The sequence below is a fragment of the Aegilops tauschii genome, chromosome 6, assembly GCF_002575655.3.
Source record: "Aegilops tauschii subsp. strangulata cultivar AL8/78 chromosome 6, Aet v6.0, whole genome shotgun sequence".
In the NCBI taxonomy this organism is placed as follows: domain Eukaryota; kingdom Viridiplantae; phylum Streptophyta; class Magnoliopsida; order Poales; family Poaceae; genus Aegilops; species Aegilops tauschii.
In genome coordinates this window covers 474,815,264-474,840,387 of record NC_053040.3, presented here as the reverse complement: position 1 = coordinate 474,840,387, position 25,124 = coordinate 474,815,264, and the positions used below count along the sequence as shown (strand labels likewise).

Here is a 25,124-nt window from a genome sequence, read left to right as displayed (position 1 = left end):
TCAGATGCACGTCTCCCATCTTTATCTTCGACGAGTAATTTCAAGGATCTTCTCGACATGACTCGGGACAATAGGAACATAAAACCGTCCATGGGTAAACATATGACTTTTCAAGTATAAGGCCTGACCTGGCTCATACTTACTGTCATAGCATAACACAATCAGACAAAAAACGGCCGTCTTTTCAGGCTGAATGGCAATTGGTTTTCTTTTCCATCAATCCTATTCTAGGTATATAAACATGCTCTCCTATATGAGAACCCACCATAATAACATACTGAATGAAACAGTCAGCAAGTTCCTTAACGATCAGTCAAGTTCTATTGCACGCTTGGCCAAGATTTCCAAGTAGCACAATAGGGACACCTAATTATAAGAATATCTTGAGCTCATGGAAATTTATCATAGAACTGAACTAACCTTCGCATGATCTCCCTTTAACAAGAACAGGGCGTGAGCATGCGACAGCCCTCGTTTTTCAAACTCAACACTACACAACATTGGAAGGTGACAAAGGCATAACTTATATATAAAGCAGCTACTTTTAACTCATGGAAGGCGTTCCAGGAACCAACCACAAGTCCAAATTCCTTTATTACTCTCATGTTCCAAGAGATAATTGTCAACATCATACAGTTTTGCTAGATCAATCTTTATTTACACAATGCACTAGGGAAATCTCACAGAGATCTCTTTAATTTTGTTAGACTAATAACAAAGATTTCCTCAAGAATCACAACCTAACGAGCTCAATGAGGAAATAATACAAAGATAAAAGGCAGATGGTTTTAACAAAATATATCATGTTCAATGGCACTTCATCAGACCAATCATCAGCATATGACACATCGGCAAGACAGGGATTTTCCAAAGTTAGCCGATCTTGGGCAGTCAATGTTTGGAGCAGTTACTCTCTTACGGATGACTGTTGGGGAACTTATGTTGATGCAGTCAATTTCTTGGTATTCCATACACGAACCTGTTGCACATAGCAACATGTCAGCAGCAGTTTAAAGTTTCTAACCAAACTCATGTTCTTTCCATTTGTACATTAGATACCAACAAATACTATAGATGCCCCTAGTCATAGTGAGATGAGTGGGTCCATTTTGTTGTAGCGTCTGACAAGGCAAGATTAACATGAAACTTGTTAACTTTTAACAAGAGTACAAGACTAACCGTGGAATCATCAGATGATGATACTATCTTTCCAACCTCCAAAGCACATCTGAAATTGTGAAATTCGCATTGCAACATGAGCATTATAGTGACAGTAAGACAACAAGTAATGAAACCATTCTTGATGATAGATCATACCAGTCAACTGAAGTGGCTTCACCCTCGTGGCCTTTCAGAACTATAGGGCCACTTTCAGGTTGGTCCACCTGCATAACTGAAAAGAAATTAGCAATTTAGCATGAATACAGTGTATGAAATGTAAAAGAAAAGGTAATAGGAATGCAACAAATACCTGCCACAGGTACACATTGCCATCGCTCGAGCCACCTAAAATACGAGTCCCATCAGGACTAATAGCAGACTGCATTCAAGCACCAAAGCATGTGTTAAATAAAACACATGAAAGAAACTAAGAATATACAGTTGGAAGAGAAGGCTAAACCAGTTGACCACTCACCTTGTTTGACAAAGAAAGACTCAATTTTGCTGCCAGTGTAAGTCTTTATTGGACCCTTGTCCATGTGGAGAGTACTATACAGATAGATCCTGGAAGTGGAAAGCTTATGAAGTCAGAAGCATCCCCTCCAGTGACATCACTTTTTTGCAGTTCTGTATAGTGGACAAATGTTATGCTCACCTGTGATCCATGCATGACGCAGCAATATAAGCACCATATGACTCCTGAGACAAGCAAGAGATCCCATGTGTCACCCCCTCCTGAATGAAAGGATCAGTCAGCCTTAAAACAGAAATACAGAAATATTCTGTTGTAATTGCGCTGCTTGCTTACCAAAGGTTGTGCTGTTGATTGAGAGGTTTTGTTGGAGACAGGGGCTTTAAGGTTCCGTGTATCCCAAAATTTCAGCCTTAAAGCAGTGAAGGATAAGCGGGAGGAGGACCATATCTCGGCCAAAATTATTTGATGTCAGTTGATAGCTGGCCAATAACAAGAGATCAGTCGACCAGAAGACCAGCTGCCTGGAGTTTTTCTCTTCTTAAAAAGAACAATACCTGCATGTTTATAAGCCATGGAGGCGGTGCACCTTCTGGCATACCAAGAGCTTCTTTTAAGTTCTCGGGACAGCATACCTGGCTTCATTTTCCTAAGTTTGGCCTGTTGAGTTCATACATGTATTATGCTCGGTGAGCCATATGGATGTTCCAAACAATTATCAGTTATCTCTGTTCCTGACATTAAGAAGAGAGCGAAGCAAAAGAAGTACCTCAAACTCTTTCCTTCATAGTAAAGGTCACCATGACTAGTCAATTTTGGTTTCCGTGTAAAACCTGCACACAACAAAATTACGGTGAGGCTTGCTTTCCTGCACATTCAGAAGTTAACTCATGTCTAAAATTTGAACATACAGAAGAAACACATCGTACTTATCAGCTATGATATTTACACGTGTACATCAGCAGTATTAGTGCCTAAGTGGCAGGTGATAGAACACCTGGCAAACCAGATATGCATGTAGAGAAGTACTCCCTCCGTCCGAAAATACTTGTCATCAAAATGGATAAAAAGAGATGTATCTAGAACTAAAATACATCTAGATACACCCCCTTTTATCCATTTTGATGAGAAGTATTTCCGGACGGAGGGAGTATATCACAAGGAGAAAACTCAGGCATGTGTTATTCAACACCTAAGTAAAATCAGCTGGAAAATAAATAGTGCTCTGTATCCATCTTGCTCATTATGGAGAACACAGATATATATGGCATGTGCTTCTATGTGCAACTCAGATTGGCCTCAACAGGAATTAACTGACCTGATAATCTATATCCATCTTGCCCATTTTTGGCTGCATATGCCCCCGCTGCTTCTGCTTCAACTTTTTGCTATCCTCTTTCTTGATATATGCCTGAAAATGCATTTGGAAAGCTACTTACAATTTGTCCATCTTGCCCATTTGTGGAATAAAAATTAAAGTGCTAATAAAACAAAACTCCCAAAGTTACCAAGTTGACAAGGGAGATACAATGTCCGTCCATAGCATTGCTACAAAGGACCAAAATATTAAGATGCCTGTCCTATTTTTTCTATTCCACTTGCAGCAATGAAATCAGGAAGTTGGAATGGTTGTTTTCGGATACCTTGCTTGCCCTGAAAGAAATAACATGGTGATGTAAAATCTATTCGACAAGATATAGATAATATGAAGCAAAGCGTAATTTCATGTTCTGAAGATATAAAAAAGTTGCAAAGACCTGGGCAAATGATATACTTGTATACGCAAGCAAAGGAGGACAAGGATCAAGATCCTAGATGGACCTAAATGTCTTTCAAGGGAATGCGTAGCATGAATCAACTAGATCAAACGCTTCAGCATTCATACTACAGCAATCACTCAAGTACAGTACCACCAAGACCTTGCTCCCAGGAAGTTGCAGCATCCCTGCAAGAATTATATATCTGTATAAGAGGGAGGGAAAACCTTATCAACTTTATGTTCCCTCCCCCCTTCGAATAACACCCACCCAGGCACTGCCATGACACTTTGTAATGAGTTCACTAGCTTATGCATGCTGGCCCGAACAGTTGCGGTTATGGGCTTACACTTTTCAATGATGCAAGGACAAAACCCAAGTGTGCTCGGCATTAAGTGAATTTGGGCCTGGCATGGTCTGTCCCTTGGCCCTTGTGTTTTGTTTCTCTTTCCTGCTCTGCATAGCTTTTTTGGTCTTGTTTGGTTTTCTGTCTGTTTTTGGTCGGCTTGTATCTGGTTGTTGTAATCATGGTGCTCTATTTTACAAGTGAGTTACTTTTAATACAAAATGAGACGCATTTAGATACAACATGCATTTAGATGCAGGCCCATGGGAAAAACAAACTTCTGTAACAATGCATGGAAGCATGCAGTATTAGTTAGATGACAGATATTAATTGAGGGAGATGCTCCAACACTTTTACAAGTGGAGTTCAAAGAAACTAGTGATCTGTTTGCATCTGCCTACCAACTCCACTACTAACAACACTATTTTCTGATTGTGCAGTTTATTTCTCAGAGGTGCATCCAAGTACTCGTTACGAAATTATGCATAACAAGATTATTCATGGTACATGTATTACAAACCTGCAAAGAATTTCCTCTTTTGGGACCAGTGCCTTGGGACAGGTACTGTGTTCCTGTAAGACTTCAGATAGACAAGTAACTTGGGTTCTGATGCAGTCGCATCCCAAACCTGGCAGGAAAAGCATAATTGCATCAGTTGAAGCTAATTCATAATCAACTTTACACTGCTAATAGCAATGAGTTAAAGAAGATGGCACACAACAAAGCGTGTATAAAGAAGATGTCTGCAAAGCATATATAAACATACTGCATGTAAGAGCATTACACCTCAAAACATTAAGCACTAAGCACATGAATGGATGTCATAATCATATTTTCCAGGCTTCCAGTAAATTCATGACTTGTAAAATATATTACCTCGCTGACGAGATTTCAGTGGATATAACCGCAGCGAAATCATACATGTCACTTATACTGCCTTTCCCTCAAGGTTTTCTGATTTAATACAGAAAAGGCCAGTACACCTGGTTTTATTCCCCTGTCTACCATTTCTTCAAAAAGATCTTGTGCCTTCTCTATTTCGCCCTGGCTGCAATATCCACATATCAGAGCTGTGTATACATGTTGATCAGGAGTCAGCCCTTTCTGCAACACTTCATCAAATTCTCCCCGGGCTTTCTCAAAATCACCGGCTTTGCAGTACCCATCTATCAATACGGTGTAAAAGGGTACATCAGGTTCGATTTCCATTTTTTTCATAGAGCTGAGCAATCTGTTCTGCTTTGTTCTAAGAACATAGATCCTTCTCTCCTTACTAACGCCCTGCCAGCACCGCTGCAGGTACTCTTTTAGGTGACCATCCAGTAGCATGGTATATGCAATTACGTCAGGCTTAATACCTAAACTTGTCATCTGATCAAACAATTTGCAAGCTTCTTCCATCTGGCCAACCTTGCAGTAACCATTCATTAGTACAGTGTATACAATAACATCAACAGAAAGTCCTCGCTGAACCATATCATGAAACCATAAGAGAGCATTGTGCATATCTCCTGTCTGACAATAGGCTGATATGAGTTTAGTATATGAAATTACATCAGGAATAACATTATTTTCTAACATCATGCTGCAAACTGTTGAAGCTCCCTGGGCATTTCCATCCCTACAAAGGTCATTCATCAACTTTGAACATGCGAAACGATCCACAAATTTTCCTTGCTTAGCAACCCTAAGAAAAAGCATGTAAGCATGATCTGTCCAGCCTGAATGCAAATAGCCACAAACCATTGAACTGTACAATACTTCGATGCGTTCGATTCCTTTCTCTTCTACTATATTAAATAACACCTCTGCTTCACTAAGGTTGCCACTTCTGCAAAACCCATCAATTATTATACCATAAGTGAGTGAATTAGGCTCTAACCCTCGATCCGCCATATGGTCTAGAAGGTCAAACACCTCTGTAACAAGACCATTCTTGCAAAATCCACTGGCCAATATGTTATATGTAACTACGTCTGGCTTTACATTGGCCTTCAGCATCACTTCAAATGCTTGACGTGCATTTGGTACATCTCCCTTCAAGCAATAACCCTTGATCACGCATGTATAGTGAAATCTGTCAGGTGTCAGACCCTCAGCCTTCATTTCTCTCAGTAGCTTAACCGCCTCATCCATGTTACCATCCTTGCAATAAGCATCCATAGCAATATTATACAGCACGCCATCTAGATGGAGTCCCGAATCTCTGAGTTTCTGGAAATGCTCTGTAACTTGAGATGTCATGCCTAACTTCATAAAGCATTGTAGAAGATAACTCGCAATGTGGCAGTTTGTTTCGAAACCATGGGATACCATGGCTTGATAATGGTCCAACACCTTGAGTAGGTTGCCCGCTTTGCCATAACTCCGAATGAGATAGCTATAACCATATGTATCTGGTGTGAACCCTTGTCTGGTCTTGTTCTCCAAGAGCATTTCAGCCTCCTGCAGTCTCATTTCCTTGCATAGCCCATCCATTACCATGTTATAAGCCATGTCCTCAACTTGAATCCCCTCTCTGTTGATCTCTTGCAGAATCGCATAAGCCAAATCAACCTTTCCGCAATCACACAGACCAGTTATAAATGATGAGTATGCAATTACATCTGGTTTCACCCCCATTTCAATCATCTCAACCCACATTTGGAATGCTTTGTCTGCCTTCTTTTCTCTAAAGAGAGACCTAGTGATAAGGACTAATGCGTGAGCATCCAAAGTCAATCCAAATTCCTTGATTTGATCATAAGCCGATACAACAACCTCCGAGTCACCGCCCTCAGCAGCAAATTTGAGAAGTATGTTGCAAGTCCAGACTGCCGGGACGATTCCAAGCCTGCAGAGGTCACCAAACAGCCCTATTGTGTCCTGTGCACTGCAACAAGTGGTGCATGTTGTGATCAAGCAGTCTGTCGCAAACAAGAGAGCATACGAAGTAGTGCACGTACTTCTGAGCTGATCCATGAGCGGCACGATCTCAGGGCCGCCGCCGCCGCCATCGGCCGGCGAGAGGATCTCACTGAACAAGGAAAACAGCATCCTCCCCTGGCCCTTGTGTGACAGGACGCGGATGATCTCGGCGTAGGTGGCAGGGTCATGGCGAAAGCCGATGCTCTCGGTGTCCTTGAAGTAGGCGAACGCGATGGCAGGCTTCCTCTCCAGGCGCTGGAGAGTCCTGACGACGCCGGCAGAGCTCAGGCTCGGAGCAGAGCTCCTCCTCCGGGCAATCTCGCCAGGAGCGCAGCCCCTTCTCCAGGAAACCTCGCCGGGGGGAGCGCAGCTGGGCCTCTCCTCGCCGCTGGAGGTGGCGTCGTCGTCCGGCTGGTGCGCCCAGGCGGCGAGCACGGAGAGGCGGCGGCGGCAGCGGCGAGCGGGTGGGGATGGTTGCGCCGCGGGCAGGGCCCGGGCGTGCCTGCGGCACTCGGCGACGCATTTGCGGCGCCACAGGAGCATGGGGATCTAGGCGGCGCGCATCGTGGGGTGGGATTGAGCAGGAGGGTCGCCGGACGGAGGCGACCTAGCTCGCACCTCGAGGCTCGGCGGCCAGAGACCGCGGGCGGGGCGGGGACGGCAGGAGCGCGCCGCGCGATGGCCCAAGGAGGACGGGCGGGACGGAGGTGGCCGCGGGGGAGTTTGGGGGGCGGGGGGAGGGGAGGGGATTGGGTCGGCGGCGGCGACGACAAGGGACGGAACGGAACGGCACGGCGGCGGCGGGGCGGAACGGGGGGCTAGGGCTTTGGGGAGATTTTAGACAGTCTTTTTTTTTCCACCACCAATTCATCCATTCGTTATGTAGTTAACCCCCAAAAAATGAAATGTCTAGTGAAATTCAATGATGACACAAAACTTGTCGGGCGTGCTCCTTTCGTTCACGGGCTCATAAAATGGAATTTTATCATGCTAGTTTTGTCCTACATGTTCGCTTTGGTTGAAATCGTTTGGAAGCAAGGCCGTGACGATTAAAATGTGCCGCCACCCTCGATGACACCACTTGTACATCCGGCGAAGGGGGTGTGCCTCGAATTTCGATGTCCCCTTTAACTCAGACCATGGACTTCATTGGACAAATTCATCTCACCCGGTGAACCGCTTTCAAATTTTCGCGCAGGCCGACTCCTCTCACTACCGCATAGCTCCTAGTCATCTTTGACAAGCCCCGAGATGTCGTTTGGGGAGAGCGGTTTTCGCTCGACGTGCGATCAACAAGCGGAGGTAGAGGGTAGGCTCGTAGAGGTTACATGAGTGGCGACCTGGCGAGGAGTAGGTGTGGGAGGGCTAGGTCTGTCTGGATTTGGTTGTGGTGGCTCGTTGGTAGGCTTTCGAATGTGTGGTGTATGTGGCTTGGGAGGTGGATCCAGGTGAAAGTCTTGTCTCCGGTCATTACCAGAGTCGACGATGATGGTGATTTTGAGTGTCGTTTCCTTCTTGTTAGCATTTTCAAGGTGATACGTCTAACCACAATCTTTGCAGCTTTAGGGGGAACTCTAGATCTGTGTGATCGGGCATTGGTGGCTCACGGGTGCAGCAGTGGGGAACCATGGACAATGGGCAAAACCTTGATCCAGCAATATCGCGTGAGTGAAGAAGAGCAATGCCGCTTGTAAAGCTCTTTCGTCGAGTACACGATCATGATAGGACTTGAGGAAGAAGTCCTGGCTTACTCCATGCCAGCGGCATTGTTTTCTTTCCAGATTTGTTCAGGAAAAAATTTCCATCCGCGGGCCTAGCGAGAAAGGTGAAACACATGGTGTCGACATCGGTTTTTCCTATTCTTCTCTTCCAGTGGCCGTGACATCCCATCTCAGAGCCACGCGCGGGGCGGCTCGCCGTGGTCCCTCATTCCCTCCACCTTCCCTCACTCCTCCAAGACAGCATCTCCTTCTTCGCCCACCATGGAGTGTTTGAGGGTAGTTTATTTGCGCAGAGATCGGGTCCACAACCGGAGACAAGGAGGAGGGAAGCGGGAGGATACTCACCCAGGCAGCGGCTGACGCTCCCATTCTTCCAACATCCTGGGAAGGAGTTATGCGCTCGTCGCGGGGGAAGGCGTCGGCGTCCACTCATGTAAGAGGGGTCGTGTGGTACATTTTGCATCTTTAGTCCCAATCGGCAGTTCGGTGCAATTTTCATGGTTTTTATTAGGTCGGGCTTCAGCAGTAGTGTCATCAAGTAGGAATGCGAGGAGATAGTAGTAGTGTACTGTATACGATATCGAGTCTAGTATGCGGTACTAGATATAGGTCAAGGTTTACATCGTAGGAGGTGTAGGGGGAGCTATGCCCGGTAGGATGGTTGGGGGTGAGGTATAGGGGGCAGGTATGTCCGGCGGGATGACCAGATGGTGGGGCTAAGGGGTGTGTGCTATGCCCGGCGGGGCGGCCGCCGGGGTGGTTTTGGGGGGAGGTGTGTCTAGCTCAATAGCCGGCTCACAGGGGCAGCATGGAGGATCTATGCGTCTTAGGAAAATTGCCAGTAGGGGGGGTGTGTGTTTAAAACTTAAAATCCCTAAAAAAAATCCCTTCAGGAAAAAAAATCCCTCCAAGCAAGCTATGCACCAAACGAATACAAGAAGTATTTCATACTTCGGTATATATAAGAAGGGAAAGATAAATAATAAATACCCACTTGGAAGCCCCCACCACAAATTCAACTAGTTTTCGGTTCTGCTCGGTTCTTGCAAGGGCAGCTAATTGAACACATAAAAGGGGTTTTCTTTTTAGGCGGCAATGTGCATTATGTGCAATGTATGATATATATTATGATGTCACTACTTGTAGTTTATTAGATATCAGAGGATTAAAATAGTTAGCATTGTGGTAAATGATGATCCGTGATGTTCGATGTTGTGCTGCTGAAGCTGGACAAGATATGATCAATTAGATGGCTGATGATGAGGTTAAAGGAAAAGTATGAGTGATATCTTAACAGGTCTTACACGAAAGGTAATATAGGAAGCTGCAACATTTTGGTATGAGCAGAATTAACAAGATTAAGTATGTAATCTTTCTTACCATCCAAGAGAAGTGAAACCTGAGAAAATGAAAGTCAAAAGCCACATGTTATAATGTCCTTGCCATTAACACATTCAGCAATAGACAAGTTGTTATTCCACAAGAACACAAGAACTTCTCATCATTGTGAGTGGTAATGTAACATAGCGCGCACATCAAGAACATACCAGAGGAAGTTTAGTAGCAATGCAGTGCTTACTTGGTGAAGATGAAGGAGATGACATGTTTGGTTGGTTATTTTAGCGTACACATCAAATACCTGAAGATGAAGCTACAGCAGTTTCGACAATGCTATCATGTTTGCAAGGATATTATGACATGGCTGGTTGCTTCGTGTCTGCATTGGTTTGATTTTTTTTTTGCAAGTTTGCTTATTTTGTATCGAGGGCGTAGGCAGTAACCTGTTTTATCGAAAAAAATAAAAAGATGCAGGCTATTCAGCGAAAGATGGTTTTGCGATAATATACTGTGTTCTTTGTAAGCACATGGCATAGATATAGGGGTTCCTGTTGATGTCATGTTTCATTCGTTAGTTCAGAGATTTAGGGGTTGGATTGTGCACTCTCATCGCAAAAACAAACCTCGCTTAATTTCTGGTTTTATGTCGGTGTATGCACAAGTTAACTGAATGAGCTGCCATTTTAGTGGAATCCATGAGGGATACATCAATTTTTTCAGCATGCTAACCTTATCCCATGAACTCGCAAAAGTGCAGTTTCGTCATGTTGAACTTGTCTCGGTCTGAATCTCTCACAAACGAGGTTAGCTTAGGTGAATTTGCATGCGTGGTACACTGAGTCGTTTCTTTCTTGAAATGGGTGCAAAAGAAGAGAATTGCCCAGTTAATAAACGAAAAACCGACAGAGACCGCCACAAACCGCAGAATGACACGCACAACATACTCCATACACAATACCACAGAGAAGAGGCCTCACCGAGGTAGCACACTGACGTCATTGTCACCACTTCTCCCTCGAGCAAGCATCATCACAATCCCATCTCCATGAGCAAGGACTCCGAATTCACCGCAGGCGAGTGCCGACCCAACCCATGTTGTAGAGGATGCGCAAAGTCACATGAAGGTCCATGCCAAGTTCTTAGTCAAGCGCAACACGGCATCATAGCTCCGATTGTGACGTATACCATGCATGATTTCGTATTCCATGAAAAACAGCTCGTGCATACAATACAATACACAAAAACAGAAATTTTTATGTTGCGTTTGTTTTTGCGCCTAGTGCGCAGCTTAAGAAAATAATCTCCGAACCATTTTGTTTCAGCATCTACACCACATGCTTCCAAATAACACAAAGGGTATATCATCGCGATTACTGCCAGATACAAAATTGTGCATACTTTCACAAATCCATGCAAACATGAAACAACCAACAATGTCATCATTACATATATCCTCGCAAACATGACACTACTAGCATTTGCCAAAACTGCTGCATATCTTAAGAATAGCTCTCGGTGGTATACAACGGAAGCGCGATACAGTCAACTATTCTGACACAAACACTCTTGCTGCTTCTGACAAGCTAAACTAAATGACCGCCAAAACCGACTTAGAAGCGGGTTTTCCGCTTCCGCCCTGTGTATTTCGTGTCGGCGGGGACGTCGCGTCCTCTTTTCCTCATCTGCTCCTTTTTCCTCAGCAGCCAATCCTTGCCCCTGCCGTTCTTCTTGTTCACCTTCTGCCTCTTGTTTGACCTGTTCCGTCCATATGTGCCAACCTGCATTGGAAAAATCACATTATTATCATGTATCACTGCCAGTAGAGCACCAAGGCTTCATCACATGGGAGGACAATCAACGATGGACTATTAAGTGAGGGAACGGAATAAGATAAGTATGATGCAAGTTGATTCTTGATCAAGCACAGACAGTTAGCTCACTGCGTTCAAGATAGCAACAGTTTTCAGATAAAGTAAACATCTGGAAATTATTGGGTAGAACTGAAGATGCTAGCAGCTGACACAGGGAATACATAGACAGTTTTTTCTTTCTGAGGAATCATGACAGTGGGAAAAAAATACAGACAGGTAGAAAGATCACCACAAAAATAACAAACATTTCCATACCACAATAAGAGAGTAATGGCCTATTTGGTCATGTCATTAACATTTAACAACATTTCTTATGCAACTGGTATGTGTACACATCAACTGGGTCACATATAGTTCCACTGATCAAGGTGGAATGAAGCAGTAGATAAGACACAGAGATTAAAAGCAGTAAAGCTCAAAATGTATAAACAGAAAACATATCTTGTTAAGAGTGAGCTTACTGTTTGGTCATCGTTGCTCTCATCACCATCATCGTCATCATCACTGCTGCACATCTCACCATCTTCACCTTTCCCCTTTGGAAGAGATGCGATAGAAGATGTACCACAAGTGAGGACAAGGTAGGACTTCTTTGCTTTTGAACTGTCAGAGGAAACGCATCCACATAAGTCTACAGCAGACAAGAAATCCATAAGACTGTTCATACAACCATGGCTCTGAGGCAATGAAATCCTTACCTATGAGGCCAGTCAATAACCACTCCACCAGCAAATCCAGCTTTCATGGCAAAAGACACGAGCATTTCGGTTTGTTTCACATTATCAGCATAAAACTGTAGAACGGCCCTTGCTCCCCTTGCTAAGCATCTATATAGTGATCCAAAGAAAGCCCTGGAAATTATGCACATCAAGGTTAAGATTTGGTTGCAGATAACCCAAGGGATACGTTACAAAATAGCTTCACGTACTTTAACCGCAATCTTGGTTCATGAGAAGACTTGTCCGCATTGCATAACCACTGCACAACATTGTCAACAAAGGGCATAGTTATGAACAAATCACTAAACACGACAAGCTAGTTGCAGAAACAAAACAAAAACTTGAAGAATCACCTGGACTGCTGAAATACTAATGGCACCATCCATAACTCCTGGGCGCAAGCCTAAGCCCTGGAATATGCGTTATTATAAACATATTAGTTCAAGTAACAACAAACTGTGGTTACACAGCTGTGAAAAGGTCAATGCAGTTGTATGAAGCGAAAATTGGAAATCACGGTAATTTCATAATCTTCGTAGGACCTCAGGTTCAGCATGCGCAATAGAAGATACCACTCGGCAACCATACAATTATTATAGAGGAAAGGCAGTAATGAAATGTGAAATGTTCAGGTTCTTTGGATTCATACTCATATTTTCCCACCAGACATAGGTTCGAAGGCCAATACTTTTACAGTGTCAATCAGGTTTGACGTCGAGATCATGTTGAACACAAGTCATGCACACCATTATCATCAGCAAGGATACCTTCTAACAGTAAATAACACATAAAACTCAACTGTAACAAGAAGAATTGCACAAGACAAGCTTATGAGCTACGACCCAAACATAGCATCTGGAACTAAAATTCTCGGCTAATCCAATGCCGTAACAGGCATTTTACCTCGCCCATGTCTGCGAGCAGGAGATCTCCCTCCGTCTCCCGCTCCAGAGCAACATCTGCGAGGGGAAAACAAAACTGAAACTCTCAAACACAAAGCTTCGTGACACACCAACATGCCCATAAGAGCGAGAAACGAGGTGAGCTCCTCACCAAGCATGGACTGTGAGATATCACAGCCGATCCAGTGGTGGCCGTGCTCCGTCAGCGTCTCACCGCTGAGTCCGGAACCGCACCCTGCGATTCACACAACCACAATTCAACACAGCACAAGGATTCTCCAAAGGGGGCATAATAATTCTGAACAAAGCAACACAGGATTGAGGGAGAGGCTGACCGATGTCGAGCAGCATCTTGGGGACGCCGTCGTCGGGGAGCGCGAGCAGCTCCAGCGCCCTCTCCGAGATCCTCGCCTGCGAAGAGGAAGAAGAAGATAACCCGGGTCAGCCTCACCACGAACCGCCGGAGCTCCTCACACAACACACGACGAGAGGGGGGCTTGGGCTGCTTGCCTGGATTTCGATGATGCGGGAGGAGGTGGTGTACTTGCGCGCCTCCGACTCGTTGTAGAATATCTCCGGCGGCGCCTGCACCTCCGGCCGCGGCATCTCGCCCCCTCTCTATCTCCTCCGCCGCCGCTGAGCTCGCTCCCGTGCTCGCCCGCCGCCGCCGCCGCCGCCGAGGGTTCTGTTCTCTCGTGGGTGGAGGAGGAGGAGGGAGGGGGTTCCCACTCCCCACCTCTTTTACGGGCCCCTAACGGGCCACATCTCCAAGCCCAACACCGGACCATTTCCCACGGGCCTGCCAGCCCACGGCCCGCATAGCAACGGAGCCCTCGCCTCTATAAAATCCCCCACCCATCTAGGGCACACCTCCCATCAGCAGAAGCCGCCGACGCCGCCGCCGCCCGAGCGCCCTCCGTTCTCCTCGCCGAAGCGCCCGCCGCTCCACCGCCGCAGCCGCCATGGGTAACGATCTGCCCCCCCTCGACCCCTATCTGCTCTACTGTTGTCGTGGTTGTCGGTGCTGACGCGGCGGTGGTGCCTGCCTTCAGGTAAGGTGCACGGATCGCTGGCTCGCGCCGGAAAGGTGCGGGGCCAGACGCCCAAGGTGGCGAAGCAGGACAAGAAGAAGCAGCCGCGCGGCCGCGCCCACAAGCGCATCCAGTACAACCGCCGCTTCGTCACCGCCGTCGTCGGCTTCGGCAAGAAGCGCGGCCCCAACTCCTCCGAGAAGTAGATCTAGGTCGTCTCGCGCCAGCCCTCCTTTTTTTTTCGTGTTTCCCAGTAGCTGTGATCCGTTTATTCAGTATGCATGCTAAGAAGAAGACCTGATCTAGTATCTGTAATTGACTGTGATGTTGGTAATGGAAATCTCACTGCATTGTCCAGTTAATATTTGCCATATGCCTATTTATCCTATATTATCATGCTCGTGGCGGTCTGCTTCTACTATTTCATCGACTATAAGTTGCAATACCTGTATATGTATACTACAGTGCTGATTAGAACGAATAGTTAGCTGAACAATGAATCAATGCGTGACTGCCAGTTGCTTAGCTCTTTTTGCTGTTGCTTTGTCTCGATTTGAGAACTTTTCAACTTTGTTTCTTCATTTGGATTTGCTTCTTTTCCAATTTGTGCATATGGCAGTGACGATTTGCAAATATTCAAGCTGAACAGACCAAATCACAGGTCGTCTCTCTTGAGATTGATTTGTATGCCGATTATCCCGCTGAACCGAGCCATCACTTTGTAGTTCTCTTTTTTCTTTTCTTTTCAAAACGGTTGGTTTTCTTTTGAATAAACGTTTATCCTTGTGCGTGTTTTTCTGAGCCTTCTCTGCCGTGTTGTGGTAACATCTCTTTTTTTGATTGATTTTTTCCAGTATCAGGTGATGAAACCTTGAAACAATCTTAGGACACCTTCTGACACAGTGCTGTTATCCTGTGAATGAGAAGTCATTTATTTTCTGATGATACAAAACTGCCCCACATTATGCTCATTGCATATATTTACCCCTCTTTATTTTCTAGTTTTGTGCTATCTCTGGACTACAGATTTTTAGTTGGCATTTTATGTCGCTTTCAGAGGTTTTTGTCAGTTTAAAACATTTTTTCCGTTGGCTGCAACTAAACATTTGACTTTTGTGGGTCTGTCTTCGTTGGAGACCCCATTTCATTGCTTTATGTTGTGTGATTCTATGTTCGTCCCCATGGGGTTCTCTCTGACTTAGGCTGCTCTTTTATTCATTAGTTGTTTCTACCGTAATCTAACTTGTGCCCAATGGTCCTTCTCTGGTAGCTACAAGCATTGACCAGGGGATCTATAATTGGGCCAAGAATCTGTTTTCACTCATTGATAGGAACCTGGAACTTCATTTTGTTAGTCCGCGGAGCCTATTATTGTGATAAAATTGCCTACCTAATATAGTTGAGTTGATTTGCTTGTATTTTATGGCAATGATAATAAATTTAAGGCTTGTTTCTCAAAACATTCGCAGTTGCCGCCTAAGAGCTTTCGCCTTGCCAGGCTTGAGAGCTGGTGCTGCTAATTCCTTCCTTGGATGTCTGAGCCTTGTTATTTTTTCAGCTCAATATAACTGAGCTATATAGTCCTCCCTTTGTAAACTTCTATAATATATTTTAGATCACTAAAGTAGTTATCGAAAATGTTGCTGCATTGCAAATGATGATAAAATCAAGGCTTGTTTCTCAGAACATTCGCAGATGCCGCCTAAGAGCTTTCGCCCTGCCAGGCTTGAGAGCTAGTGCTGTTTGATCCTTCCTTGGATGTCTGATGCAATGCTGGTCATATGTTTGCTTTAGTTGTTTGGTGTTAATGCAAGCCTGGTGATGATTAGTTTAAGGCTTGTTTCTCAAACATTCGCAGTTGCTGCCTAAGAGCTTTTGCCCAGCCAGGCTTGAGAGCCAATGGTGTTAGATCCTTCCTTGGATGTCTGAGGGCATAATGTCAGCTCATTGTTAGTGGCATTCCTCTCCTGTCTTATTTTGTCAGAATTTGGTTTTCTGTAGTATTTTTTGTTCTGTTTTGTCGACCTGTTTGTTTGTGTTTGTGTTTGTCCGGTGATGAAAAACCTTTAATCATACCATCTTTCGGGACTGATTGGTCGCCGTGCGCCCATGCTGTCATTCTGCAATTCTGAGGACAAATTGAACATCTTAGCGTAATTTTTCTAAGTACTTCTGAACTTATTTGTCATCTACTTTTCAGTTTTTTTATTTGTTGTTTACTATTTATAGAATATGACTGGACAATGATGAAAACCATGAACAAAACACACCATCTTTCGGGACTGATAGGTGCACTCTTTGTGCCATGCTGTGAAAATCTGCAATTCTGATGTTCACATGCTATGCTGTAATTTTGGAGACTGAATTTAATGTCGAAATGTTAATTGGGCTAGAATTTTTCAAATGGGCTATCCTTTTTGTGGATCTTGAGTTGATTATTTGTACTTGTGAGCTGAGGTGAATAACATTCTCCAAAAGTTGCTCATGCTATTCTTATCGTTTTATGGCTTTTTAGTTTGCCATGTTCTCTGCAGTTCATTTCTGTTAGTCCAGTGATGGCACATCTTTGAGACCTGAGATTTCTTCCTTGATGAAAATCATAAGCATAATCCCTGAGGGCTACTGATTTGATCTTCTGTTGTTGCTGTCCACTGATTTTATTTCCATTGTTCGTTGATTCTCTTCCTTCACTTTTGCTCAGCTATTGTTTGGTTGTATATGTCTTGATGTCATGGATGATGATATGCACTGGGCTCCGAGCAGTGAACATCGCTGCAGTCTGATGGAGATGCATTTGCCTAGAAAGCATTGTCTGACAGCTCAACCATTTGTTATGGAACTCTTTAAATATTCTTATTTGAAATGAGGATTCTGTGTAACGTTTCTGTTTGATTTTTCTTTACTAATTGGAGATTGTTGTCTATGGATCCTGGTGATGACTTGTGATGTTAAAAAGTAGTGGCCTGATTCATACATTGATGAGATCTATATTATCACTCTTGGGGATCTGTCCGACAACATATCCAACTTTTTTTATGTTTGTGTTTTTTGGTGATATTTTTCTCTTATCTGGGCACAATGTTAACACATTTTTTATTTGCTTTGATCTTTCTTGTTAATTTTTGGTTTTAAATCTTTCTCTATGAAGAGAGTACAAGCAGACGGGCGGTCTGAACTGATGCCATGTTGATATGTCTGCATCATCCGTGCTTCCCTTGTGGTTGGCATCTGAGAGAAAAAATGTCCATCTTTATTCTTCTGCTTTTCTTGTCATGTTTGCGCTTAGCTTCTAGTGTCCCTCTTAGTTGCACTCGGATCTGAGGGGGCCATAGCAGGTGCGGATAGAGAAATGGTTTACTTACCAACCCTTTGCAGCGTTTGCCATTGCTCTTGGGTCAAATGGTCTAACCAAGATTTTCTTTTCCGATATTGTTCTCAAGATTTTAGAATTATTTGAATTTTCGAGCTGGCAAGTGATGATCTGATATCCTACACTCTCAATGGAAAATTCCATGTGTGGACTATTAATCTCATCTTATTATCTGATGCACAAAGCGCTCTATTTGTCTTCCTTGTTTTTCCATTTCAAGACTATCAAACCTAGGGTGGCAAATGATGTTAAATATTATATGCTAAACACTGAATCTTTCATATGTTTACAAAACTCCGCTTATTATCTGATGTCACCCATCAACTTCAAATGACTTTTATCGTGTTATATCTTGTCTGCACATATGCCCAGCTCTTACATGGATTTCTTTTGATTAGTGGCAGTGGTTTGAATCTTACCCGCGCTTCTGATTAGTTCATGAAAGAGAAGGGAAAACATGGTTGAATTTCTTAATATGAGCCAAAAAGATCAACTCTCACTATTGTCATTCTTTTAGATTTATGTGTTCTGGTTGACCATGGCTGTGATGATAAACACTTTAAGCAAACATGCCAGTTCTGCTTCTGAAAATTCATGACTGGAAAACCTGTTAAACAAATCTGAGCCTTTGCAACATCTTTTAGATTTATATGTGTTGATAAACACTTTCATCAAACATGCTAGTTCTGCTTCTTTTGTTTTTGTGCTTGTTTATCTGATGTTGGAAGCTGTCCGATGATGATCAAACTAAATACTTTCGTTCTTCTGATGCACTAAGGTGCGATGCGGAAGCAATTTGGAGACCTGAACTGAGGATTATTATTGATCATATTGTTCATCCCCCAGAACTGGATTTTTTGTTTTTTCTCTTTATTGCTGAACAGATGTTGTGTTTGTTGCTTCACAACTGGAAGGATGGCCTGTTGTTTACAGTTTGGTCATCCTGTAGAGGGAAGCATAGATGAGCGGAAACACCGGCCAGCATTAAACAGCACGGGGCATTATGAAACCGCCCCGTGTTACCTGTCTTCTGGCACATATGTGCATATTTCTCAAGATTGAATCTTTTGATAGGTTGCCATCATGTGATGGCCGAACTAAACAATTTGGAGTGGTTTGCCAAGTTTTTTGTCGGAGATTGCTTTTTTGGTTAAGATGGAAGTGAGGATCCTTTCCCCAGCTGATCGACTATGATTATACTGTGCGCAAATGAAATTCTTTATCAGAGGATTCCAAGCCAGAAATCTGATCCATTGTCCAACAATCTCTATCCCTCTCTTCTCTCTATGTTTGTACTGTTGGTATTTTATTTAGGTTTTTCTGCTCTGATTTGTAAATTGAATTGGAGTGAGGATCCTTTCCCCAAATGATTGACTGTGATTATAATGTGCGCACATGAAATCCTTATCAGAGGATTCCAAGCCAGAAAATCTGATCCATTCTAACTTTGTTCTCTCTTTGAGCGCTTTGTTTTTGCTGTTTTTTCTTGTGCAATAACCTTTATGTATTGTTCTTTTTATTGTGTTATTTAAATCGTGCGTGTGATACAGTTCTGTGTTTATAAAAAATTGGTTTTGGACATTCTTTCCTTCATGAGCACTGGCCAGGTTATCCCGAGGCGATCATAGATGAATGAATTGTGTCAGTGGTAAGATCTTCCTGGCCAAGCTGTCGTGGGCACTGGTCGCATAGATTGATGCTGCTTTACTTCTTCACAAGCCTAGCTAAACATCGTTGAGGACCAAATTTCATCTAATTGGATAGATAATTCTTTGTGTTTGAGCCTATTGTGAATGTATTTTGTGTTACATTCTATTCGGCTTCTGCTACAGACTGTTTGTAATGGGTAATGTGAATTTGTTTCTGTGTTGAAATAGTAAATTCTGTCAATGTAATCTATACGTCAATATATTGTGCAAGTATGAACGAAGTAATTATATCTAGTGAGATTTTTGCATCACAACAAAAAGTGTTTACGCCCAAACCTCGTGATGCTCTTAGCCGTTATATACTTTACACTGGGGCCCGGTGGTGAGCAAAGCGGTTTTCGAGTGTACGGCCTACCCTGCGGTGAGAAAACCACTCCGGCCATCATATTGAATGCAGGGCCGAAGAAGGGATCCTCCTTTACGCGGTAGAGTATCGTTGCTATGTTGACAACAGTGGAAGAGTTAATTGATATATAGGTCAGTGGGATGAGGTGTTGGTTCGCGATGTCTTATGGCTTTGTTTCATGGCATTATAACCGGAATGAAAACTTCACAGTTAGATCGGCTTATTGTTAGGATTAAATTATAGGTTAATTAAAGAGATAATCCTCCCATTGTAATCTGTACGTCGGTTGCATTGGGAACCGTCGCGCCTCTCCCCTTGCGTATATATACCGAGAATCATTCAATGGAATCGGGACTTCCATCATTTGTTCCTTTCGATCTCAAACACGTTATCAGCACGCTTCTTCCAGAGAGCAATGAGGTCAAGATCGGCAACAGAGAAAGGATGGAATCAGGGCACCGGCGTCCCTGGTCATCTGGCCATGACCCAGCCTCCCAACGCGGTTGCGCGTCCTCTGGGATGCGGACGCTGTGACCGGCCACACCATGGCCGCCCGTGGCCGGTAGTGCCTGGCCGTGGTCGCCCCTGGCCGCGCCAGCCCGTCTGCTCCGCCCGGCCAGCGCGCTGGCTCGCGCGGCGCCGCGCTCCGCGCCCGCTCGCGCCGTGCCCGTCTGCCGCTTGCGCCATGGCCTCGCCACCTGCGCCCTCGCGTGGCCGTGGCCGCACTCCCCGTGCTCCGCCGCCTAGGAGCCGAGATGGAGGGAGCCGATACGACCACTCCGCCTCAGCCGGAGATGGCCATGGGCTCGAGCAGCCCCGCCGAGAGGCGCTTCGTCGTCTCTTCTTCCTCGGATGTTGTCCGTGATGCGGTCACATATCCAAGACCGGAGGCAGCAACCTCGGTTCGCATCCACGGGAGACGGGACGGACGACCTACAGCCAGCAAGGAGCGCTCCATCTAGCACGCGGCTCAGCGGCGCCCTTCTGCACGCGACCGTGGCTCAGTGGCCTGCTGCAGCCCGAGCCGGTGGCGGCTTCCAACGCGGAGCACGCGACGGTTGAGCGCGGCTCCCGGGAACGACATCGTCTTCATCGAGCATGAGGCCGCGCCGCTGCCATCTCCGACCTCTGCGGTCGTCGAGGTCGCCGCCTGTCACGCGCTCGCCTTCGTGTCCGTGCCGACCGGGGCCTCCGTCTTCATCCTTGGCTCCGGCGTGTGCGGCTCCTCTTGCGCCGCGGCAATCGATGCAGGCGTTGCCGCGCCGTCCCAGACACCAGTCAATCCTCCGCCTTTGCGGCGCACAGGCGCTCGCCGCCGCCTCGTGGCCCTCGCCGTCCCGCTGGAGAGTCCACTCCAGCCGCGCAGCAGCAGCGCTCGCGCTCGCGGATGGCGCCTACAACGGCGTCGCGCCCGGCCACCTCCGCGGTGGCTCCTCCTCCAGGACGAGCGCGGCGGGAGGTCTGTTGCGGCCGGTCAGCCTGCGTTGGGGGATCTCCGCCGGTCTCCGTTGTGGATTTGGGATCGAAGTGACTCAGGAATTGCTAGACCTGTCTATTTCATCTAGTGGCTCTCCCTTATTTAATCGGTTGGACCAGGTCGGGGCTGCCTTACGTGGCCATATGTATGCGCTGGGAATTTAGGCATCCAGCATAGCATGCCACGTTTTGCTTATTTGCACATTAATTTTAGCAGATTAGCATTTAGTCTACAACAGCACTTCTAGTCACTTTTTAGACTTGTTTATTTCAGTTTCAGTACTGCATTTCCATTGAGTACTACGTATTCCGGAATATATGTATCTCCATGTTCGCTACATGTCGAGATTAATACATATATTTGTAATTGGGATTTTCAATTTCTTGTAAATACATATGCAAAATTCAAGGTGTCATCCTTAGCAATTTGAGATTCACAATAATGATTTCGAGCTACCTTCTTGAAATCTATTGATTTTGCAACATTAAGATGTATTTATATTACGCAATCTGTAATATAAATAAATTACCGGTTTTTATCGGGGATGATATGTTCTATGTGTTTACCACATTGACATTCTTCATGAACATGTCACAGCGGTCGAGATTGATTTCTCCCGCAGAACAAACTTGTAAATTTTTGACAATAACATCTCCCTCATTATATTAGGAAAACACAAGGTAATGAGTTGGATCTACTGCCCATGTGTAGACTATCTCTATTACTGTGAGATTTGTATGATCTTCAATGTGTTATGTTCCCACAATTGAGGTTGAGCATTTTCAAGTTATGTACTTGAGTCAATTTTTTGCATTCTTATTACAAAACCATGATGGTTTTAATTTACTTATTGTAAATTAATTATCTCTGGCTTGCCCCTATAAGTAATCGATGGCTAACAATTTGAGGCACTTGCCCTCAGTGGCCACAACTTACTTAAGCGGGTCATGGATATCAAGATCAGTCTTGCATCCCATGGGATAGCGCGTGCAATCCAAGCCACGCCACCGGGACGCAAAGGACCTCAAAGGTAATGGTTTGAAACTCACTTCAAACCCTCAACCTGACACCATCAAGCTGTCACGAGACCCTATGAGCATGGAGAGCATGATGGTTGAATATGCATCAACCGACATGTTTGGAGACTCTACATTTAGTCCCTTAGTCTCCTTAGTGATCTATTTATTTATGTCCATTTATGATGTTCTAATAAGAACATGATTATTGTTGTCATCATATATTGTATATCACAATATATTGTATCAGCACTTTGATACAAATTCATTTGTATGTATTCTATATATCCGACAGTGATTTTCTTAAGAATCTTCATGTCTATATATAGATTTCTATGTGAGTCAATCTGATGAAAAATGATATGTGCCTTGTGGGCATATGCACCACAAACTCTATACTCAGGGAAGTCCAATGTTTCCACTCTCATTGAGAGAAAGGAGATATTTTAAAATCGCTAGATGCGATGAGGTATTTGTTGGCTCAACTCGAGTCATATTTACTATCCCTGTGGGTACTCGAGTAACGTCAGGATGCTTCATTGCTTCCCAAGTTTAACTCGTACCCTACTAAGCTATAGAGATATTTGTCAAAGTGGTTTCCATAGCGAAAATTATGCTGACAAGAAAGAGAAATACATTCTCTTTACCATATGCAACAGATATGGCAAACACATTTTCTGTGTATCATCTGGATTGTACTACACATACTACAAAACCCGTAGCACATGTTGCGCCCAAGATAGTTTTCCAAAATGTCTTGTACATGAAAAACTTGGCATACTCACCTTGGTCATCGAGACATTGGGTTGAAACCGAAACTATAAGCAATTCCAATAGTTTATAGTTGCTATGATGCTAAATTCTAACACCATTTGGATTTTAGGTGCACTACAAGTGACATAGGGAAGCTAATTTTAAGGCTCGCACACCTTAAAGTCCACGCTGAACCATTCAGACTCCTTGAATGCATCAAGTTGAGGTAAGTGGCTCTTCCCATCCATTGACTAGACTATCCAGGTATTCCATGGTTCTAAAAGACATATCTACATGATGGTCTTAAGTGTGTGCTTTATTCACACGAAACCATTGACTCATTATCCTGACATCGATTTCAAGCAAACCGAATGGATAACATTGCAGAATTCTCCTTGAGTGCCTTCTCTATGGCCCTTGGATTGAGTTAAGCAATTTGTCCTATGGTCTAGACTCAAAATGGTTTGGTAGAATCCTATCCAAAGAGTTAAGCTCATTGCATTATCTTTACTTTGGAATTGTAACTTGCCAACTTTACGTTGGAGTCATGCAATTTTACACGCTCATGACAGAACTGCATAATATTATTACCCTCTAGCTTTGATATGTGGATATCTACCAAGTATTTCCTATCTGCGGTAATTTGGTTGCATACCGATATCACCACCCGGCATACATCATTGGCCCCTCAACATATAGTTGGGATCTATGTGAGGAATAACTGTATTTCCGTCAATACCTCAAGCCCCTCGCATGGGGAGTTATTCAAGGCCAGTATGCTAATTCAATGAGGAACATTTCCAGGCATTAGGGGGAGATTTCGGGTACCATAAAGAATGCCAGGAAATTAGTGGAATGTTCAACACATTTCTGCCTCAAATCCACGTACTCAAAGATCTGAACCATGCGTTCAGAAGATTTGTAACACATTGCAAATAACCTGCCAGATTCATTTACTGAACATAAAGGTGTCACACAATCCTGCAAAAATATGTCGGAAAGAGTGGAGGTACCAACTAAAACCACTCAACTCCTCGTTCAAAGTAACAGGGGAGAAGTACGGCAATAGTACATCAGGATTCAGCTTTTTGCAAGCAAGGATATCATGACCAATCAGTAAATGCAAGTCAACTTCACGTTGACAGACACCTGATGGGTAGTATACCCAGTGGATGGGAAACCTCCACCAACCCAGGTCATAGTGCACACAATGACCGGGACATCGGAATACCCGACTTGGCCGCATTGGGAAATCGCGAGCAATCACCACGGGTAACGATATTTCCATCAAATCTGTATTGATATATAGATTCTGGAGAAACATATAACCAAAAGTCTACAATTGTCGACATACATTTCCCAACTAGATTGCAAAACCTTTCAAGTGATTCAGATCCAAAGACCATGGCCATGGCAAAGTGTGAACAACACTTGGACTGAACTCAAACAAAGGGTATAATCTAGGTAGAAATGATCTTGCTCAATAATGGAAGGTATTCATAAGCAATACCTACACCAGTTTTCTTCTGGAAACAGAATTGAGAACAATGAGGTGGTGAAACAAAGAGCAAGTATTGTAGCACAAGGGTTTACGCAGATACCCAACTATTCTCCAAAGGTGGAATCTCTTTCCGATAACTTATATCATTGGCAGTACAAAATCATCTATCTCTGCAGTTGATAGATGTAGTGATTACATACCCATGTAGATCACTAGATTCAGATATAGATGGTTCCCGACGGAACCTCAATTCTGAATCGAAGTACAAAATGCAACATATATTGTGTAAAATCAATAAGTCACCATATGACTTATTATTATTGTCGGTACATTTGGTACAACCGACATAGTGAGTTCCTTATTCACAAGGATTACTCCTACAATGATTGATTAACCATGTTTGTGTGCCTGCAATGACGACACATGTAATCATCTAAATGACGGAGTTTAAAATGGAGGATTTGGGTAAACCAAAATACTTCTCGTTACTACAACTTGAGCACCTTCATTCATACATTATTGTACACCATGTTGTCTATATCCAAACTATTTTGGGGAAATTCATTGTGGACAAATCTTATCCATCCATAACTCTCATGGTAGTTCATTCTCTAGACGTAGAGAATGATCTATTTAGACCAAGAGATGATGGAAATGAGATATTGGGACTCAATGTTCCATAATGTCATTGGATCCACCAAACACAATTGGTTGGTGCTCAAGAAT

General features: G+C 44.1%; 3 protein-coding genes, 15 non-coding genes and 3 pseudogenes across 21 annotated transcripts; 19 read left to right on the top strand and 2 right to left on the bottom strand.

Moving 5' to 3' along the window:
- Positions 1-561: 561 nt before the first annotated feature.
- LOC109742342 (uncharacterized) lies at positions 562-7,487 on the bottom strand. Of its 4 annotated transcripts, none has more exons than XM_073502559.1 (14): positions 4,614-7,487; positions 4,257-4,365; positions 3,391-3,578; positions 3,142-3,286; positions 2,952-3,044; positions 2,403-2,466; positions 2,191-2,293; positions 1,970-2,115; positions 1,817-1,896; positions 1,637-1,725; positions 1,472-1,540; positions 1,318-1,393; positions 1,180-1,228; positions 562-979 (listed from the first exon to the last, which is right to left on the bottom strand). In XM_073502559.1, the coding sequence occupies exon 1, from the start codon at positions 7,185-7,187 to the stop codon at positions 4,662-4,664; it is 2,526 nt and encodes an 841-aa protein (XP_073358660.1). In that variant the 5' UTR covers positions 7,188-7,487; the 3' UTR covers positions 562-979; positions 1,180-1,228; positions 1,318-1,393; positions 1,472-1,540; positions 1,637-1,725; positions 1,817-1,896; positions 1,970-2,115; positions 2,191-2,293; positions 2,403-2,466; positions 2,952-3,044; positions 3,142-3,286; positions 3,391-3,578; positions 4,257-4,365; positions 4,614-4,661. The 4 variants fall into 4 exon arrangements, with proteins under 4 accessions (XP_073358660.1, XP_073358661.1, XP_020157017.1 ...); XM_073502560.1 differs by having other exon boundaries at positions 3,408-3,578; XM_020301428.4 differs by lacking the exon at positions 3,391-3,578.
- A 3,554-nt stretch (positions 7,488-11,041) lies between these two features.
- On the bottom strand, positions 11,042-14,011 carry LOC109742343 (18S rRNA (guanine-N(7))-methyltransferase RID2). Its single transcript, XM_020301433.4, has 9 exons — positions 13,706-14,011; positions 13,531-13,606; positions 13,347-13,430; positions 13,197-13,252; positions 12,647-12,703; positions 12,503-12,552; positions 12,273-12,425; positions 12,036-12,177; positions 11,042-11,481 (listed from the first exon to the last, which is right to left on the bottom strand). Exons 1-9 carry the CDS (start codon positions 13,799-13,801, stop codon positions 11,314-11,316), a joined length of 882 nt encoding a protein of 293 aa, XP_020157022.1. The 5' UTR covers positions 13,802-14,011; the 3' UTR covers positions 11,042-11,313.
- A 62-nt stretch (positions 14,012-14,073) lies between these two features.
- LOC109742335 (small ribosomal subunit protein eS30z/eS30y/eS30x) lies at positions 14,074-14,588 on the top strand. Its single transcript, XM_020301419.4, has 2 exons — positions 14,074-14,161; positions 14,248-14,588. The coding sequence occupies exons 1-2, from the start codon at positions 14,158-14,160 to the stop codon at positions 14,430-14,432; spliced, it is 189 nt and encodes a 62-aa protein (XP_020157008.1). The 5' UTR covers positions 14,074-14,157; the 3' UTR covers positions 14,433-14,588.
- A 249-nt stretch (positions 14,589-14,837) lies between these two features.
- On the top strand, positions 14,838-14,942 carry LOC120967666 (small nucleolar RNA Z107/R87). The gene has a single exon (XR_005761392.1). It is a non-coding gene; the product is annotated as a small nucleolar RNA Z107/R87 (small nucleolar RNA).
- A 136-nt stretch (positions 14,943-15,078) lies between these two features.
- LOC120967663 (small nucleolar RNA snoR31/Z110/Z27) lies at positions 15,079-15,175 on the top strand. The gene has a single exon (XR_005761389.1). It is a non-coding gene; the product is annotated as a small nucleolar RNA snoR31/Z110/Z27 (small nucleolar RNA).
- A 297-nt stretch (positions 15,176-15,472) lies between these two features.
- LOC120967687 (small nucleolar RNA snoR2/U65) lies at positions 15,473-15,611 on the top strand. Its single transcript, XR_005761413.1, has one exon. It is a non-coding gene; the product is annotated as a small nucleolar RNA snoR2/U65 (small nucleolar RNA).
- Positions 15,612-15,649: 38 nt separating this feature from the next.
- LOC120967515 (small nucleolar RNA SNORD14) lies at positions 15,650-15,770 on the top strand. The gene has a single exon (XR_005761266.1). It is a non-coding gene; the product is annotated as a small nucleolar RNA SNORD14 (small nucleolar RNA).
- A 105-nt stretch (positions 15,771-15,875) lies between these two features.
- Positions 15,876-15,996, top strand: LOC120967513 (small nucleolar RNA SNORD14). The gene has a single exon (XR_005761264.1). It is a non-coding gene; the product is annotated as a small nucleolar RNA SNORD14 (small nucleolar RNA).
- Positions 15,997-16,039: 43 nt separating this feature from the next.
- LOC120967520 (small nucleolar RNA SNORD14) lies at positions 16,040-16,159 on the top strand. The gene has a single exon (XR_005761271.1). It is a non-coding gene; the product is annotated as a small nucleolar RNA SNORD14 (small nucleolar RNA).
- Positions 16,160-16,272: 113 nt separating this feature from the next.
- LOC120967536 (small nucleolar RNA SNORD96 family) lies at positions 16,273-16,363 on the top strand. Its single transcript, XR_005761283.1, has one exon. It is a non-coding gene; the product is annotated as a small nucleolar RNA SNORD96 family (small nucleolar RNA).
- Positions 16,364-16,464: 101 nt separating this feature from the next.
- Positions 16,465-16,561, top strand: LOC120967541 (small nucleolar RNA SNORD96 family; annotated as a pseudogene).
- Positions 16,562-16,774: 213 nt separating this feature from the next.
- Positions 16,775-16,846, top strand: LOC120967595 (small nucleolar RNA R66). Its single transcript, XR_005761325.1, has one exon. It is a non-coding gene; the product is annotated as a small nucleolar RNA R66 (small nucleolar RNA).
- Positions 16,847-16,957: 111 nt separating this feature from the next.
- LOC120967694 (small nucleolar RNA snoR118) lies at positions 16,958-17,045 on the top strand. Its single transcript, XR_005761419.1, has one exon. It is a non-coding gene; the product is annotated as a small nucleolar RNA snoR118 (small nucleolar RNA).
- A 646-nt stretch (positions 17,046-17,691) lies between these two features.
- Positions 17,692-17,780, top strand: LOC120967618 (small nucleolar RNA R16; annotated as a pseudogene).
- Positions 17,781-17,830: 50 nt separating this feature from the next.
- Positions 17,831-17,914, top strand: LOC120967616 (small nucleolar RNA R16). Its single transcript, XR_005761345.1, has one exon. It is a non-coding gene; the product is annotated as a small nucleolar RNA R16 (small nucleolar RNA).
- An 80-nt stretch (positions 17,915-17,994) lies between these two features.
- Positions 17,995-18,079, top strand: LOC120967689 (small nucleolar RNA U36a). Its single transcript, XR_005761415.1, has one exon. It is a non-coding gene; the product is annotated as a small nucleolar RNA U36a (small nucleolar RNA).
- A 53-nt stretch (positions 18,080-18,132) lies between these two features.
- On the top strand, positions 18,133-18,227 carry LOC120967562 (small nucleolar RNA Z223). Its single transcript, XR_005761300.1, has one exon. It is a non-coding gene; the product is annotated as a small nucleolar RNA Z223 (small nucleolar RNA).
- Positions 18,228-18,324: 97 nt separating this feature from the next.
- Positions 18,325-18,415, top strand: LOC120967584 (small nucleolar RNA Z159/U59; annotated as a pseudogene).
- Positions 18,416-18,491: 76 nt separating this feature from the next.
- LOC120967702 (small nucleolar RNA snoR137) lies at positions 18,492-18,637 on the top strand. Its single transcript, XR_005761427.1, has one exon. It is a non-coding gene; the product is annotated as a small nucleolar RNA snoR137 (small nucleolar RNA).
- A 114-nt stretch (positions 18,638-18,751) lies between these two features.
- On the top strand, positions 18,752-18,850 carry LOC120967580 (small nucleolar RNA Z103). Its single transcript, XR_005761314.1, has one exon. It is a non-coding gene; the product is annotated as a small nucleolar RNA Z103 (small nucleolar RNA).
- An 87-nt stretch (positions 18,851-18,937) lies between these two features.
- On the top strand, positions 18,938-19,036 carry LOC120967582 (small nucleolar RNA Z103). Its single transcript, XR_005761316.1, has one exon. It is a non-coding gene; the product is annotated as a small nucleolar RNA Z103 (small nucleolar RNA).
- Positions 19,037-25,124: the final 6,088 nt, after the last annotated feature.